The sequence below is a fragment of the Martes martes genome, assembly GCF_963455335.1.
Source record: "Martes martes genome assembly, chromosome: 5".
Classification (NCBI taxonomy): Eukaryota; Metazoa; Chordata; class Mammalia; order Carnivora; family Mustelidae; genus Martes; species Martes martes.
In genome coordinates, this window is record NC_137892.1 from 62,363,567 (window position 1) to 62,381,213 (window position 17,647).

The following is a 17,647-nucleotide window of genomic DNA, read 5'->3' on the forward strand; positions in this document are numbered from 1 at the left end:
TAAGTCTGAGATAACTTGTAAGCTTTACTTAAGAATTTTCCTAACATGGTAAATCAGAAATATGATTGGATCATGCCAACATGAAGCCCAGGGTTCAGTCAAAAAAGAATTGCTTAATTTTGCCTGATACTCTGCATCAAAGAATGTCACTGTATAAACCATTATCATCACTGTATAAAGATCTTACACAAGTAAACTTGTCCGTGAACCTTGGCTCTTCATTTTAAGTCCATTTCTATTAATCATTGCATTTTTTTTTTAAATGGAAGACATTTCCAATAACATTGTTACTGACCCTTCAGTTGTTTCTCAGGTTGAAATGGTAGATTTTAGTTATTCTTCCATATTTATCTCTCTTACTTTTGAACTTGGTGGGTGAGTGTTTAGCAAGAGTACAAGTGTAATCCTGCCAGATTTAGGTTAATTTTCATGACAAAGAGAGGAAGAAAATGCCAACAAACAGCACCACTATAGGGTAAAACAGCGTAGAGCTTGTGATGGAGTTCAAAATCATAGAGCTCTAAAATACCTATGCGTTTGTTTTCTCTGTATTTTAATGATCAAGTGCATTAATAAGCAAGCAATTAGACTCAGAAATTCATAAATATGTTTGACTAGGACAGAATTTATTTTCTTCAATTTATGTTTTTAATTGAAACAAGTGTATTGAGGATACTGTAGTGGTTTGAATTGCCAGGCTAAATATTTTGTTTTTTCAGATTTTAAATCTGCTAGAGTTGCATATAACTAGGATATATGGCTTTCCTGTATTTTCCTGCAAAGTCCTGACATTGGAAATTCACATATTCCCTCTGATAAAGATAAATTAAATATGTAAATTATTAAAAGGCCAATAAGAGACTCTAATGCCCACAGATATGATTTTTGGTTTGCAAATAGACATCCATTTCTGGGACTATTAAACAAGTACGGCCAGTTTAGCCATTAGGCCAGAACAAAATAACAGAACACAAGGATGATGTTTATATAGTTAAATAGAAATAAGTTTGGACACATAGAGTACATAGTCTGGGTTCCCAGACTGATTCATAATTGATAATTCTGTATCTAGCTCTGAATAATAACAGAGGCTCCAGAACTCATTACTAGATTCCTGAAAAAACAGAAGCAGAAATGGTTAAAAATTAAGAGCACATCCTCTAAAGAAATAACCTGAATAAGATTCTCTAATCATTTGAACGATTACTCAAAATTATTATGAAGTGAACAAGCAATTAGAACCTCTTCTTCCCAAATAATCCACTGATGGGTCAGGTGACACCACTTCCCTGCCCTATAATCATTCTAGATTCTGAAATACCTTTATGTAAGTAAAGCTGTCTTAGAATTTTTTTTTTTTTTTTTTTTTTGGTCTTAGATTTTTAAAATAAAGTCTTTCCGTTGCAAGAAAACCAGTAAAGTGTGACAATTCCAGAGTCTCCCAGTGGGACCTTGGGCATGTCTCTTTCCTTCTCTGGACTTTAGTTCCATATCTGTATACTGAATCAAGGGTACTTTGAGCCACAATTTCATTCCTTCTTTTACAAAGTAAAAATACCATTCATTCCCATGGGTACGACAGTCCCAACACACACTGGAAAGTGAGGTACACTCTCACACAGGAAGTCCTGCCCACAGAGGAGCCCTTTCCGTTTTTCTGTGGCTCCTCATCCCTCCCTACTCTGGACTCCTGGTTCCTTCATGCCCTTTGCAGGAAAGGATCTTACAAATGTATTCTAACTAAACTTTTACAATAATAGATAAAACTTACTGTGCGCTCTCTCCCAAAGTATATACGTTTTCAAATTTTAAGTTAACAGCACAATTATGTATTTGTAGAAGCTTAGGTGTCAGTAACTTAGGGGGAGGAGGGCCTGGAGGATGGGGGGACTGACTTTCAGGGCTTTCTTATGCATAATTATTATGTTGATCACACAGGGCCCCTTATCGCTTAATCAGCGCTCCTTCAGGAACAGGGTCAGTCCATTACTGTCTTTCTTATCAACATTTGTACATTTTATATAATTGGGTTGTTTATTTTTCCCTTCAAAGAAATTTGTTTTTGTTGTTGTTTTCCTGCCTGCCTCTGCTTATGGGCAAAATCTTTTTTTTGGAGTAAACTCTTAGATTACAGATACTTTTAAAACACTGGGGCAGGGTAGAATACTGTCTTCTCCTCCCCCGCTTAGTTTTGCAATGACAAAAAATTTGAAATGGTTATGACATTCTTTTGACTTTGTCATGCGTACTAAAGTCTTCTAAATATTTTCTTTAAAAATAAATTGCCATATTAATGTCAGATGTGGTAATGCTTACATATGGGGTACCATTTTAAAATGATATTTTTTCTTTAAGGATTTTGGGCTCGTGAAGTAGGTAAGATGGTGGGACTAGAACATCCTCTCATTCCGGTCCAGCATCAATATGTTGTTACATCGACTATACCAGAAGTGAAAGCTTTGAAACGAGAACTGCCGGTGCTCCGTGACCTGGAAGGCTCCTATTATCTCCGACAGGAAAGGGATGGGCTTTTGTTTGGTCCGTACGAGAGTCAGGAGAAAATGAAAGTGCAGGATGCGTGGGTCACCAGTGGAGTCCCTCCAGGTGGGTTCCATAAACGCAAGCGTGTGCAGCTCAGTCACATATGTTTTGTCTTCTCTGTGGCTGGGGGCTGGCTGGAGAATCAGATGACATCGTGATATGAGACTACCGGATACCTGGGACTTTGGAGGTGCGTGGTTTGTGGTAAGCTCTGTTCTCATGTCCCTTGGAACTATCACAGCAGGAAGTAAGGAAAGAGAAAAGAGGCAGTTGGTGATGGAGAAGCTGAAGAAACATATCTCCCCATGGTTTGGAAGTCTTCAGGTCATTTTTGCCTGCCTATGCCGTCCTCCTGCCTCCCCCCTTTTTCCTCAATCCCCTAGCTATTTAGTCGAGTTTCCAAATTTGGGTATGGATATTGTGTTTTGACAGTTGGAAACATGGAAACATGCTGGGTATCAGAGACAGGATTTCCAGGCTGCTAAGAATGAAATCCTCAGAGTGTGTCACAGAGCGGGATAGACTGGCCCGCAAACTGAAGCCTTCCCCTGCTACATAAATGGCTTAGAAGAGCCCTATGCCACAGCAGGAGAAACTGTAGTTTCTCTTTCAAGTTCTGTAAGGGAGATGGACCTGTTTGTGTTTTCATGAAACATGTCTACAGAGCTAGATTGAAGATGGAGGTTATGTAAGGAGGTAAACTAAACAATCTATAGGAAGTGCTAAAATGTCATTGGGACACTGAAATGGGGTTATAAAGAAATGGGGGAAATTGTAGTTCTAGAATTATACTTTTGATAATTGTACTTGGGATAGGGGATGAACCTCTCTTCTACTTCTCGGTGCACTTTTGCCCATGTTACAACAGATGGTCACTTAGCTGCCTCCGCAGAAGTTCGGCCAGCTCCAGCTAGCTGTGGGCTTTTGTCTTGTGGTGTGGCCTCTGCACGTTTGGGCCTGTGTGGAATAGCTCCTGATCTCAGAGGGAGGGCTGATCGCCACCCGAGAGCCTTCCTTTCTCCTCTTCCCTCAGGCTGGCAGCCTCACTTCCAAATAAATGTTGAACAAATACTTAAATAATTCCACCTGGAGGGAGAGCCAGGGTGTCAGCTGGCCCTGGGTGCATGCACGTCCCGGTCCCAGCCTACTGGTCTGCAGCCCTCCACGCAGCCGACCCAGTGCGCAGATCACAGGAGGAACAAGCCGGCTGGCTGCTGTGTGGGAAAGTCACCGGTCACCAGCTCATCAGCGGCCCTGCCTTCAATCACAGTGCCTTTGAGGACTGAGAAAAAGATTGTGTTCCAAGACCCTGACTCTTTTCTCAGAATTCTAGCGCTCGGATACTTGGGGAAACGGGCTTGAGGAAGGAGGCCTCCATGCCCTTCCTTCTCTGCTGAGAGCTGAAAGGCATCTGGAATCCCTTATCCTCGATCCTGGAGTAGTTTTCCGTTTATCCCACGTGTCCAGACATGACTTTGTAAGCTCACATTTGCCCTTACCTGTGAGGATAGAATAGACGTAGGCTACTTGAAGAATAAAAGCTCTGTTTTGAGAAACAAGTAATTGTTGTTGTTGTTGTTTTTTAATTATGGTTGGATTAAATGTCAAAAACTGTTAATATGCCTAGATTTAAATTTATTATTAATGAAAAAGGTAGACTTTCATGATTTTTATTGTTTCAACAAAAATAACATTATTGTTTTCAGAAATGTGATGGGTACCTGTCTGTTGATAGTGAATATTAAGTTTAGACTTAAAAAAAAAGGAGGTACCTTCCTAAAGACTACCTTTACATGTAAGCTGATTCAGGTTTAGGTCACTTTAGAGTACGTATCAGGGCAGCTGTGGCATCCTGACCACAATGGTATGTCTCTTGCAGGGTTTGGAAAGGAGCTCTTTGAGTCTGATCTTGACCGAATCATGGAACACGTTGAAGCTGCCATGGAAATGGTTCCGGTCTTGAAAAAGGCCGACATCATCAATATCGTCAATGGCCCTATCACCTATTCTCCTGACATTCTGCCTATGGTGGGGCCCCATCAGGGAGTCAGAAACTACTGGGTGGCTATAGGCTTTGGGTGAGTATCTCCATTTGATTCAACATTTATTACAGAGCCAAGTTTTTTTTTTTTTCTTTTTTTAATGGAGTCAAGTATTTTAGATCAGTCTTGTCTCCTAATCTCAGGCCAAAATGGAAAATAGTGGAGGGGCAGAGAGTTTTCTTCCTTTCATGACCATTGAGGTATGAGGAACAAATTTTTTTAAAGATTTTATTTATTTATTTGAGAGAGAGAAAGAGAGTACAAATGGGAGGAAGGGCAGAGAGAGAAGAAGCAGACTCCCCTCTGAGCAGGTAGCCCGATGCAGGGCTCGATCCCAGGACCCTGAGTTCGTGACCTGAGCCAAAGGCAGACGCTTAACCAACTGAGCCATCCAGGTGCCCTGAGGAATAAAATATTTGAATTTTAAAATAATTACTATGGATTATTAATGGTTTAATCACTGGTATAGGTTTTAAAGCTTATCACACAGAAGGGCAATTATTTCCTGGAAACTTCTCTTTGCATATTTCCCGCCATTTCCATTATTCATGTCTCTTTTTATGCTGTGTATGTTCAGATTGGTCAATTTACCCCAGTTTTACAAGGATGTTTTCATAACACAATGTGACAAACATAATTCACAGTATCAAATGAATAATGTTTCTGATGCATTTTTCACTGTAATTCGTGTGTGTTCAACATAATTTACTTCTTTATGATTCCTCAGGTTGCTTACTACTTATGATTCCATTACCCATTTGATGTTTCATCTTTAATATTTGTCCCATTAATTTGGTGAATATTAATGTCAAGCCCACTTTACCATCATATCAGAGCTTCTAATATTCTATTTTTCTTCCCCATTTTATTTGGCCATTTATTCAGCTAATATTAATGATTGCTAGCTCTGTGCCAGGTCCCGTGGTAGGCAGTGGGCTACAGCTGAAGGCAAGGCAGTGAGGTCCGTCCAGAGGCACAGGGCTGGTCAGCATGTGGTCCTGCCAATACAGTATAGAAGCTGTGGTCTGAACTGAGAGAAATGGGAGACAAACTTACTTGGACTTGATGATTGATTGGATTAGGTCTTGAGGAAGAGAAAAAAAATAGCAAATGATGGCAAACTATCTAACTTGACCTTGACCCCTGGTTGGATGCTGGAGCCATGGGGAGAGAGAAACCAGAAAAATAATGAGTTTCATTTTTGAGAATTTGGGTTTGAAGTGTTAAGTTTACATCTATGGGACATCTAGAGGGCAAAAACCAGATGAAGGTATAGGGCTAGAGGGCATAAACTAACTGAGGGTTTAGGTGATCACCTATAGCGTCCATATGCAGGCATGTGCATGTAGGAGTGTTTCTCAGGTATGTTACTTTCATATCTTCTTTGGAGGAATGCCTATTCATATCCTTTGCCCATTAAAAAAAAAACCATTATTTGTCAGAGTGCCTGGATGGTGCAGTCTGTTAAGCATCTGGCTCTTGATTTTGGACGTCGTGATCTCAGGGTCATGAGACTGAGCCTTCGTGGGGCTCTATGCTCAGAGTGGAGTCTGCTTAAGACTCTCTCTCCCTCTCCCTCTACCTACCCTCATGCACATGCTCTCTCAAATGAATAAATAAATCTTTTAAAAAATTATTTGTCTTTTTATTGTTAAGTTGTGGGAGTTCTTTACATATTCTAGATACAAGACCTTTATCATATACATGATTTGCAAGTTTTTTCTCATTCTTTGAGTTGTCTTTTCACTTTCTTGATGGTGTCCACTGAAGCATGAAAGTTTTAAGTTTTGTTGAAGTCTAGAATGTGTATTTTTTTCTTTTTTAGCATGCAGTTCTGATGTCATTTATAAGAAACCATTTTCTAATCCAAGTTCATAAAGATTCATACTTATGTTTTCTTCTAAGAATTTTATAGTTTTAACTCCTACTCTTAAATCTTTGAATAATTTTGAGTTAATTTTTGTATGTGGTGTGAGGTAAGGGTCCAACCTCGTTCTTTTCTGCATAGCCAGTTATCCCAGCACCATTTATTGAAAAGACTGTTCTTTCCTTGTTGAATTGCATTGGCTTCTGTGATATCTTTTTTTCTAACACCACTCTGACACCGACATCCGATTTTCTAAGTCTCCTACACCAACTGAGTATCCAGCAATTCAATTCAATTCTGATACTAACTTCCAGAGTTAGTGCAGATCCCACTGGTTAAGGACTCAGTCCCACAAAACTGTCTCCACTTTAGACACCAATTGCAAGTTCCAGGGATCGTCTGTTCTTCTGAATAACTGACATAATGTGGGATTTCCTACAAGCCCCTTTTCAGTTTGATAACTCACTGGAATGACTCACAGAAATCAGGAAAATACTTTCTTTCACCCATTTGTTATAAAGGATACAACTCAGTAACAGCCAAGTAGAAGAGATACATGGGGTGAGGTCGGGGTGGGGGGTTATGGCGCAGAGTTTTCATGCCCTCTCTGGCATACCATCTTTGTAGCACATCAATAGGTTCACCAACCTGAAAACTCCTTGAACTCTGTCATTTAGGGGGTTTTATGGAGGTTTCATTACATAGGAGTAATTGATTAAATCATTGACCATTGATGATTGACTTTTTTTTTCTTTGATGATTGAACTTCTTGTGACCAGCCCCTATCCTAAAGCTATTTAGTCCCTCGAGTACTTCTCACCCCTTGAGCCATCTCCTTAGCATACAAAAGACTATGAATTCCAGAGGTTATTAGAAGTTCTGTGCCAGGAAATAGGGACAAAAATCAAATATTTATTTTCTATTACACCATGACATCCTTGTCAAAAGTCAATTCACATATATGTATGGGTTCATTTCTGGACTCCCAATTCTATTCCATCTATAGGTCGTGCCAGTACCACACTGTTTTAGTTACTGTAGCTTTGTAGTAAGTTCTGAAGTTGGGAAGTGTGAATCATTGTTGTTTTTCAAGATTGTTTTGGCTGTTCTGGGTCCCTTAAATTTTTATTTAATTTTTAGGATCAGTGTGTCAATTTTTGCAAAGAAGCCACCCAGGATTTTCTTAGGTATTGCATTGAATCTGTAGATAACTTGGGGAGTATTGCCATAACAATATTAAGTCCAATTCATGGACATGAGGTGCCTTTCCATTTATTTAGGTCTTTTAAAATTTCTTTCAGCAATGCTGTATAGTTTTCAGAGTATAAGTTTTATACTTCTTTTGCTAAATTTATTCCTAAGTCTTTATTCTTTTTAATCCTGTAATTGACTCATAGAATTATTGATTTAGTCAACAACTATTTGTGGATCATTGGCCATAAGCCATGCTCTGAACAAGCAGACAGTATCCCTGGCCTTATTATAGTTGTACTTTAATGGAGCATCTATTACTACTTGCCAAGGAAATTAGGAAGTTGCTTTCTTTAGAACACCAGTTACTGATTATCTAGAAGTTGTATCTAATTGCATGGGGCTGATGTTGCATTCCTGCTCTGATTGTTCTGGGTAATTTTCCCAGATTGTAGACATTGGGAGGTGGATAAGGAAGATGACAGATGGGGGAGAGGCAAAGTGCCTCACTCTCTTTGACAGATTTAGTCTAAACCAAAAAGGACTTCTTGTTATCTACAAGTTGAGATTGCTAAGATATTTCTCATGTAACATAGAATGCTAACCTTGGCTGTCCCTTCTGGCTTACATCTGTGATCATTCCCTGGTTCTGGAGGCCAGTGGTTTTCATACCTGGCTGAGCAACAGAATCATCCGATTGGTGTGTTAAAATAGAATCTCTACCTTGTGATTAGTCTCTGGCACATAATTCATCCTTCTTTACATCCTATCTGTGAAATTCCTGTTTGTCAGGAGAACCCATGAAGTTGTGTTGAATCAGAAAACCAATAAAAGCAAACAGATTCCCAGACATTACTCCTGTAGATTCTGACTCCATGGTCTGGAGAGGGGCTCATGGATCCGCATTTCAATATTGTCTGTTATTCTCATACAACGATTCCAGAGAATTTGGAGAATTTGCAAACTGTCTACATATATGCCAATTTTTTTTAAAGATTTTATTTATTTATTTGACAGAGAGAGAGATCACAAGTAGCAGAGAGGCAGGCAGAGAGAGAGAGGGAAGCAGGCTCCCTGCCGAGCAGAGAGCCTGATGCGGGGCTCGATCCCAGGACCCTGAGATCATGACCTGAGTTGAAGGCAGAGGCTTACCCCACTGAGCCACCCAGGCACCCCCAGTTTTTTTTTAACCTTATTCACAGATCACCCCCAGTCAAGGCTGTTTTACTTTTGTTTTGTCACAATTCTAACAAGGTTTTCTGTTTCTAGGTGACTGATGTCATACCCCCCAAATGTTGAATGGATTGTGTTGAGTTGAATCTAGTTTTCTTGGTGTAGAACAGATTATAAACAGCAAATTAAAGGAGAGGGGAGTGCTATAAGCTGTTACATGTGACAGTGTAACAGAGCTATTGCACAGAGCAGACACAAACACTCAAAAAGCACAGGAGCTGGACCATCTAGAAGAAGCAGGCACCACAGCTTAATGCCAGCAACAGAAGAACCCACCTCTCCTTTCCCCATCAAGTCCCCTTCCACTTCCCCTTCACACATTAGTTCCTTATGAAAATCTTACCAGCTGGGCACAGGCATAATCAGTTGTTGGCTATACAACGACCCAACAGCCACCATGTATTGCTTGCCTGTTATGTGCTTTTCAAGGCCATGTCCGTGAATTCTCCACCAGCACCATAAAGAAAGCGTGCACAAAGCAGACGAAAGCTCAGGGTGGCTACAGAATTTGCCCGAGGTCACACAGCTAATACTGGCAGAAGAAAAACCGTAAGGTCTCTCTTACTCCATGCTTACATTTAGCTACTAAGCCAGGGGCTCCCAATAGTTGTTTTGGAACACTCAGTTGTGTGGCATTTTACATATAACTTGTCAATGGTTGGAGAGCTGAAGTTTGTCAAGGATTTAATTTCTGAAAACGAATTAGACTTGATTCGGGATTATCCCCAGTGAACAGCGCTCTGCCCTACTTGTTAGCTCATATACATTGTTAAAAGAGAGAGAACATAATGGTGTAGCAGTGAGACCAAAGGAAACCATGGCACAGCCCCGGCTTGGCCCAAAGTGTCTGTCAAGAATGTGAATACTATTTGTCACCTGTGTCTTGGCTGAAAAAAAAAGTTGAGAACCATTGAAGGAGTAAAGTCCAGTAATAGGGAGTGTACACTGGGGTCAGACGAGTGAGTCTGGATCCTGAATCTGCTCTTTATGAAAGGGTGACCTTACTGAACCCCTGTGTGGGGGCTGGTCTTCCTGTTGGTGAAATAAAAGTGTTAAAGAATAAGTCAGCTGGTACAGGTTAGATGGAAGCAATGCCTGGCAAAGAGCAGTCACTCAATGAATGTCAATAAAACTTTACACAATTTCAGGCCCTATAAATGGTATCTCTAGCTCTCAAAAATGACAGCTTTTGTATGTCATCCATGGACCTGGGTGGGTGAATTTTAAGCATGTTTAAACATGTTTATTACCTTCTTGAAACTTAGTGAAATTTTTTATGGGTGATTGTGATGACCCATGTCACTTTTTAAAGTGATTCAGAGAAGTATAAATTGTTGCCTCTTTATTCTCTCTGAGGAATAGCCTCATAACAACTTTAGTCATTCTTTTTTGTTTTTTAAAGATTTTTTTAATTTGAGAGAGAGAGCATAAGAGAACACAAGCTGTCAAGAGGGAGAAGCAGGCTGCCCATTGAGCAGGGAGCCCGATGCGGGGCTCGATCCCAGGACCCCGGGATCATGACCTGAGCCAAAGGCAGACGCTTAACCAACTGAGCCACCCAGGCACTCCAGTCATTCATTTTTATAAAATAGCCAAATTGGTATCTTGTGGGAAAAGTTAGTTAACATTTAGAGTCTTTCGATAAGGTGCCCCCAAGCTCTCAGAGTGATTCCGGCTGTTAGAATCCTTTTGGGATACTGGAATTTCTGGTATTTTGAGGTCTGCCCCTGTCGCTCCTTTTCTTGGTCCCCACCCCCCCCCATGACTTTCTGCTCATCCAATTACTCAGATGCTTCTCTTGACCTAAACCACAGACAGACCTACAAGAAAGTCCTTCATGACTAGCATGAGTGGGTAGAACTGCATGCAGCCAGTGTGAAACTGTGATTCCTTCATCTGAGATCAAATTATCTGCCACAGTCATGTTCTTGGTTTTAAAGCATTGTCATATAGAAATAGCAAACAAGCCAACCTCTGCCACCAAGTGACCCATTTGTTGCGAAACACAGGGGACGGTGGTCCTTTCCCTCCCCTCCCCACAAGTCCCTGGGTGAGTGCCTCTTCTTCTGAATGTTTCTGAGATCAAGGTTCAGGTACCTGCACAGAGGTCTCACCTAAGGGGACTTGAACTAAGTTGAGCCTGGGAAGAGATGCTTGTGCCCCTCTGCACTGTACAGTTTCTCCTGCAAGCTTCCTGTCACTCCAAGATACTCCTAGCTCCCTGCGTGGGTGGGGCTGGGGGCTGAGGAGATAATAACTAAGTCTTCCTCTTTGTTTCCTTTCCCCCATTTTCCTAAAGTGAGCCTCTTCCCTAGATAAGAGCTGTAGGGTATTTTGCAGGTATGCATCTCTTGAAACTATGGAAACAAACTAGCTATACAGTCAGGTCCCTTTAATTTAGATGCCTAAAAATATTTTTTTTTTTTGAGAAAAAAGATTGCATTATGTTGTCAAGTGTTCTGAATAGCACAAAACACTCCAACTTGGGGGACCTGTAAAATAGTTGGACATGTTTCATTATTTGAAGATGACATATGTTAGTAACAGTGTATTTATCTCTGTATTTTGAAAGATACGGCATAATCCATGCTGGTGGGGTGGGGAAGTATCTCAGTGACTGGATCCTGCACGGAGAACCGCCGTTTGATCTGATAGAATTGGATCCCAATCGCTATGGCAAATGGACGACAACTCAGTACACTGAGGCCAAAGCAAGAGAGTCATATGGATTCAACAATATTGGTAAAGTGCAAATTTACAGTTATCTACAAAGTGTATTCCGAATCGACTTGCAGTGCCTCTGGTTTGAGCTGCTTGCTATTCTGTGCACTGTGGTAGGAGTACGTAGGGTTTCTAATAAGCACTATGCCTTTAAGACACAACAAGGAATCTATGTGAACGTGTATATTTAACATCAGAGTGTATCAGTGATTTTAAAGTCTAAGTCTCCTTTTACACTATCCTTGGATAGTTATGTAAATGATAGTTTGGCTTTTTTTACATAAAATTTTTAAAAAGATTTATTTATTTATTTGAGAGAGAGAGAGCAAGTGAGTCAGGGGAGTGGGGAGAGGGCGAGAGAGAGAGAGAGAGTCCCAAGCAGACTCTGTGCTGAGCCCAGAGCCCGACTTGGGGCTCCATCTCAGGACCCTGAGATTACGACCTGAGCTGAAACCAAGAGTCAGTCGCTTAGCTGACTGAGCCACCCAGGTACCCTTTTACATAATTTCTTAAAATTGCAGTATAGTTGACATACAATATTATGTTAGTTTCAGGCATACAACATAGCATTTTGACATTTGTATACATTGTGAAATGGTCACCACAAGAAGTGTAATTACTATCTTTTACATAAGATATATCTATATCTATATACCTATGTCTATATCTATATATATGCTTCTGGGTGTTAAGAACTGTGTTTTCTGTTTTTTGAATCCCTTCAAAGTTGTTTATAGTTTTAGTTATATGCTATTTAGGTACTAGTTTTCCTTTTTCAGTTGGTTATCCTAAAGAAGAACGATTTGCCGGGAGGCCGACTCAGAGAGTCAGCGGGCTTTATAAAACCCTGGAGTCTAAGTGTTCCATGGGTTTCCATGCAGGCTGGGAGCAGCCGCACTGGTTCTACAAACCAGGTCAGGACACTCAGTACAGGTAAGTGAATGATGTAACCTACCTGAGGCTCTGAATGTAGAATGAAATTTGGGGTATGGAATGGAGGGACATAAGAGAAACGCTCTGTTCCCCCCCCCCCCACTCCAAGTCACTTCACCCCGTTCCCAAGAGCACTGAGCATTTTCCTACAAAAATTATTTTCTGGCAGTGGAGGCATTAGTCTATGCCATGTGACACTGGCTTGCATCTAGGACCCCTGTGGCCTCCAGAGTCCTGCAGCCAGCTGAGGTGAAGTGTCTACTTGGCATTTCCAGGAGCTCAGAGGAACCTTCCCCATCCCCTCCACATCCCCGCATGGCTTCAGTTGGCTCCTAAAGATGTGTCCTGGTTTAGGAGGCCTGGTCAAATCCCATTGAATGGAAATAGTATGCCAATATGGATTTTCTGTTGATCAAGGAAGAGCTCATAACAACAGCTTTCTAGTGTGTGCGCAGTGAGTCATGCAAATTATGTGTACCATTGATAAATTAGGGGGAAAGATCATTTACTTAGCATTTTACATTAAGCTAAAGCATAGAGCACATCACTAAAACAATTCTCTGAATTCCTCTAAAGTTGTTGCCATAGTTGCACTTGGATTACATGCCATTGTTGTCATTTGGGATTAATAGTGATTAAATATTTTTTCTCATAAGAATCCATAAACCAAGAGAAAACAAATAGCAAATCTAGAAATTGTTACTTCTCTCTCTCTCTCTCTCTCTCTCTCTTTTGGACTTTCCATTTTGTGTGTTTAAGTAGATTTTAATGTCTACTTTAAGACCAGATCTAAATGGTATAAGGGATAGTAGAGTCCCAGTTGTTGATTAATGAGTTTGGGCTCAGTAGGCGATCAGTCTAGAATGTCTGGGAGCTAAATACTGGTTTGGTTTTTCCTAAATGACTCAGGTAAATGCCAGATCTATTCTTCCCCTTTGCTCTTTGGATCTGACCAGTTTCTTCTATTATTTTAATAATTAAATGACTGAAAACTCATTTACCAGACAGTTGTCTGTTCTGCGGTTAAAATACCACATTAGAAGTCACCTCTGTCAAGTAGAAAGGATCCTGCATCAGTCAGTGGACTTTTTTTCCAGGACAAGCTCTGTCATTTACTAAGGCAAAAGCCTTGGAAATCACCTTATGCCTTTTCTCTTTAAAAAATGAAGATGTTGAGGGACACCTGGGTGGCTCAGTTGGTTAAGCCGCTGCCTTCGGCTCAGGTCGTGATCCCAGGGTCCTGGGATCGAGTCCCGCATCAGGCTCCTTGCTCGGCAGGGAGCCTGCTTCTCTCGCTGCCTCTGCCTGCCTCTCTGCCTGCTTGTGTGTACTCTCTCTCTCTCTCTCTCTCTGGCAAATAAATAAAATCTTTAAAAAAAAAAAAAAAATGAAGATGTTGAACCAAGTCCTTATTCTGGGTGTGGACCAACAGCATGAACATCACCTCTAAGAATGCAGAGTGTAGGGCCCTGCCCCAGACCTGCTGCATTAGAATCTGCATTTTAACAAGTATAAGTGATTTGTAGTTAGGTCAGTGTTTGAGAAGCACTGGAGAAGATAGCTCTACCTCATCATATTCTGATTTAATTATATCCAAAAAAAGGTGATATTTTTTACATGCTCCCCAGGTGATTCTAATATGCAACCAAGATTGAAAACCTCAGGACTGGTAGACTTCTGTGCCTCCTTCCAGATCTGAGAGCCCACATGTCCTATCATAATCTCTACTTAATTAATACTATGTCATTCACTCCAAAATGGGTCAAAGGAATAAAAGAGTACCTTTAAAAAAATCAGTTTCTACCGTATATGTACGATTCACAGAACAAAACATTAGGTTGTACTTTTTTCCCTAAAGGGGATTTTCTAGATTAATAGCATTTAATAAATATTCTGGTTTTTTTTTTAATGAATGACAGTTGTTTTATGACAAACATTGTGTTTCAGGCCCAGTTTTCGCCGCACAAACTGGTTTGAGCCTGTGGGATTTGAGTATAAACAGGTTATGCAAAAAGTAGGGGTTATTGACCTGTCACCATTTGGCAAGTTTAACATCAAAGGCCAAGACTCTGTTCGACTGTTGGACCATCTCTTTGCAAATGTCATCCCAAAGGTAAATAACCTTATATGGGTCCGAGGGTCAGGATTCTGGCCTGCTTAATTCTCTGTTCTCTCACTTTTTTTTTTCCAGTTAGTATGTTACTTTAGAACACCTAATGATTTTTGTATGAATGCTGGAGCTCTTCAACCGACCATGAATATTCTAGCTAATTTTCTAATTTAAATTTTGTTGAATGAATTATCATCCAAGGACCTTATGACTTTGCTAAATTGTGTCAGCAGGGAACTGCAAAATTGACTCCAGTGTAATTTTTATGACAAATAGTTATAATTATCATTGAAATTAAGAACTTCAAAATTAATCTTGGGGTTAGGTTTAAAGATAGTTCACACAATTGATATAAATGGTAAGATTCAGATGTTTTTCATTGTTGACACTTGCATTTTTATTTCCGTGTTGTGTTAAAAGGATATGTAAGATTTCATTTGCATCCTGAGGTAATTTTAAATTCTTCTGTGTAGGTGGGTTTTACGAATATAAGTCACATGTTGACACCAAAAGGTCGAGTGTATGCTGAGTTGACTGTTTCTCACCAAACTCCTGGGGAGTTTTTACTAATAACTGGTTCTGGATCTGAACTTCATGATCTTCGGTAAGTTCGCACCTAATAAGAAAATTTTATGTGGATTATGTACTGACTCAGTCTTGCAGTGAGCTTTTCTTTTACCAGTAGCTGAAAGTACAACTTTAATTCTTAAACCTTTTTGTTTCAATTAAGCTTCTTGTCTTTTATAGGAAATTATTCGAAGTGAGGGACCCTGTCCCCACTCTTCCCCCCAAGAGTAATCCATTCATAGGGTTTGCTGGTTCTAAAAATACTAACTTCCAATTATTAGACATCTTCAAGTGTCAGAACTCTCTTTAGACATTATCTCAATTAATCCTCCTTATAGATATATCTGCAAGGTCTATATTATTCTCATTTTCATATGAGAAAACTGAAGTTTGACTTAGAGTAATTTGTGTAAACCAGTCCTTTGGATTCTGATGCCCGTGTTCAGTCCACGTCAGTAAGCTGCCTCCCTGAATTACCTTCCTCCTTCTTCATGCTTTGTGCTCTCCGGCCCACAGCTAGATTTAAATCATTGACTTGCCATGTGAATCCTTCACGTGAGTCTTTGGTCTATGATTTAGTCTACTATCAAATCTGTAGTCTTTAGTTCCAAAAATATTTCAAATGCTATTGTTTAATAGATGTCTTACTCTGAGATTCTCACTATGGTTGTAAAATGATGCAAAGTATACCCTCCAACCCAAGATGTATCTTAGTAGCATAGCTTTGTGTAAACCCAGATGATCATTTTATGTAGCTCCAGGGACTCTCAATAAAATATAACCCTAAAACTGGGTTCCAATAATTCATCAAGACTTAGAAATTGAAACCAGTCTTTAGAGTTTTTATTGTTTCCTTCTGATCATCAAAGCAATTATGTGTCTGGTGGCAGGCACATTATTAACCTTTAGCAGCACAAATGGGCCTTCTGTGTATAGGTATTAGAGAAAATTTGGGTTCAAATTAATCTTTGAAGATCGAATCATTAGTTTAAATGCAATAGGGCTGTCACTATTTAAAAGAATTATGTGGCAGAACTTACTTAAATTGAAGGCTCCTTCTGTACTGTGAAAAATTATCCCCAAATTTATAAGTGGGTGGTTTAAAGAGCATCACTTAACATCTCTGGGACTCAGTTTCCTCAACTTAAAAAATTAGGTTGTTATACGAAATGACACTCTGGGGACTTCCTAGTAATTCTAGACACAGAACATGTCTTCAGAGAATTAATATGTTACCAACATGCATTATTCAAGCAAGATTTAACACAATGTTTGTGACTCAAATGCAGATGGATTGAAGAAGAGGCTGTCAACGGTGGATATGATGTTGAAATTAAAAACATAACCGATGAGCTTGGGGTCCTTGGCGTTGCAGGGCCCCATGCAAGAAAGGTTCTTCAGAAACTGACCGCTGACGATCTTAGTGACGATGTTTTCAAGTTTCTTCAAACCAAGTCTTTAAAGGTTTCAAACATTCCTGTCACTGCTATTAGGATATCTTATACTGGTAAGAATTGGAAAACAATTCTCTAAAATTTCAGAGGAGGCCTCTAAAATGTCAAAGAAGTGAGCACAAATGAACATATGCCTGTGCGCACACATACACACATGCCCTTGCAGACACACACACACTGACTTTTGTCAGTATAACTGTGGAGGAAGATTTCTCCTGTCCAACTCTTAAAATAATAAGTCTGTTCGCTCCTAGTCTGGGAGAGCCATTTCCCAGATTTCCAATCATTGTTCCAATCCCATGGCATCTTATTATTTGGAAGGGTAGATTAAAAAGTTGGAAGAGGATGGCTGTTAGAATAGTTGGAAGGGTTGACAGCATATTCAGGTCAACTGACTCTTTCTAGGAACATTCAAGATGGTCTCCCATGGGGCGTCTGGGGGGCTCTGTAGGTTCAGCACCTGCCTTTGGGTCAGGTCATGATCCCAGGGCCCTGGGATCAAGCCCCACCTTGGGCTCCCTGCTTAGCGGGGAGTTTGCTTCTCCCTCTCCTCCTGCTTGTGCTCGCTCTCTGTCAAATAAATAAACCTTAAAAATCTTAAAAAAAAAAAAAAAAAAAAAGATGGTCTCCCATAGATGAAATCTCTTATAGAGACCTTAAATGTATCAAGTACCTCTGTTCCAGTATTACCATTAAGGCTCTTTTAGGGAAGTCTTCTTATCGCACCTAACCTTGTGCATAGTGTGTATTTGAAATAGAAATGAATGAATGCTCTTCGGTTCCCCATTGGTGCTGTGGGCTCACTTCCAACCTCCTCTGGCCCTCCTTGTTCTTTCACACAGTACTTGGTGCCCAGGCCTTCATTCAGTTACACGTTACTCATGTTCTGGTGGTGTCCGGGAAAAGCACATCAGCATCAGCCCTCAGCACTGGGGAACAAGGAGAACATACAGAAAGTGTAAAGGCTGTAGTTCTTCTCTGGGCTTCC

At 40.2% G+C, this 17,647-nt stretch overlaps 1 protein-coding gene across 1 annotated transcript in view; it reads left to right on the forward strand.

Annotated features, from left to right (window-relative positions):
• The window catches only part of DMGDH (dimethylglycine dehydrogenase), a 64,773-nt gene that overhangs the window by 18,873 nt on the left and 28,253 nt on the right, over positions 1 to 17,647 (forward strand). Inside the window, exons 6-12 of the mRNA XM_080803559.1 lie at positions 2,356 to 2,604; positions 4,421 to 4,619; positions 11,447 to 11,616; positions 12,375 to 12,528; positions 14,476 to 14,641; positions 15,112 to 15,242; positions 16,495 to 16,712. Of these exons, the coding sequence (XP_080659685.1) occupies positions 2,356 to 2,604; positions 4,421 to 4,619; positions 11,447 to 11,616; positions 12,375 to 12,528; positions 14,476 to 14,641; positions 15,112 to 15,242; positions 16,495 to 16,712 (1,287 nt within the window). The remainder of the gene's footprint in view (positions 1 to 2,355; positions 2,605 to 4,420; positions 4,620 to 11,446; positions 11,617 to 12,374; positions 12,529 to 14,475; positions 14,642 to 15,111; positions 15,243 to 16,494; positions 16,713 to 17,647) is intronic.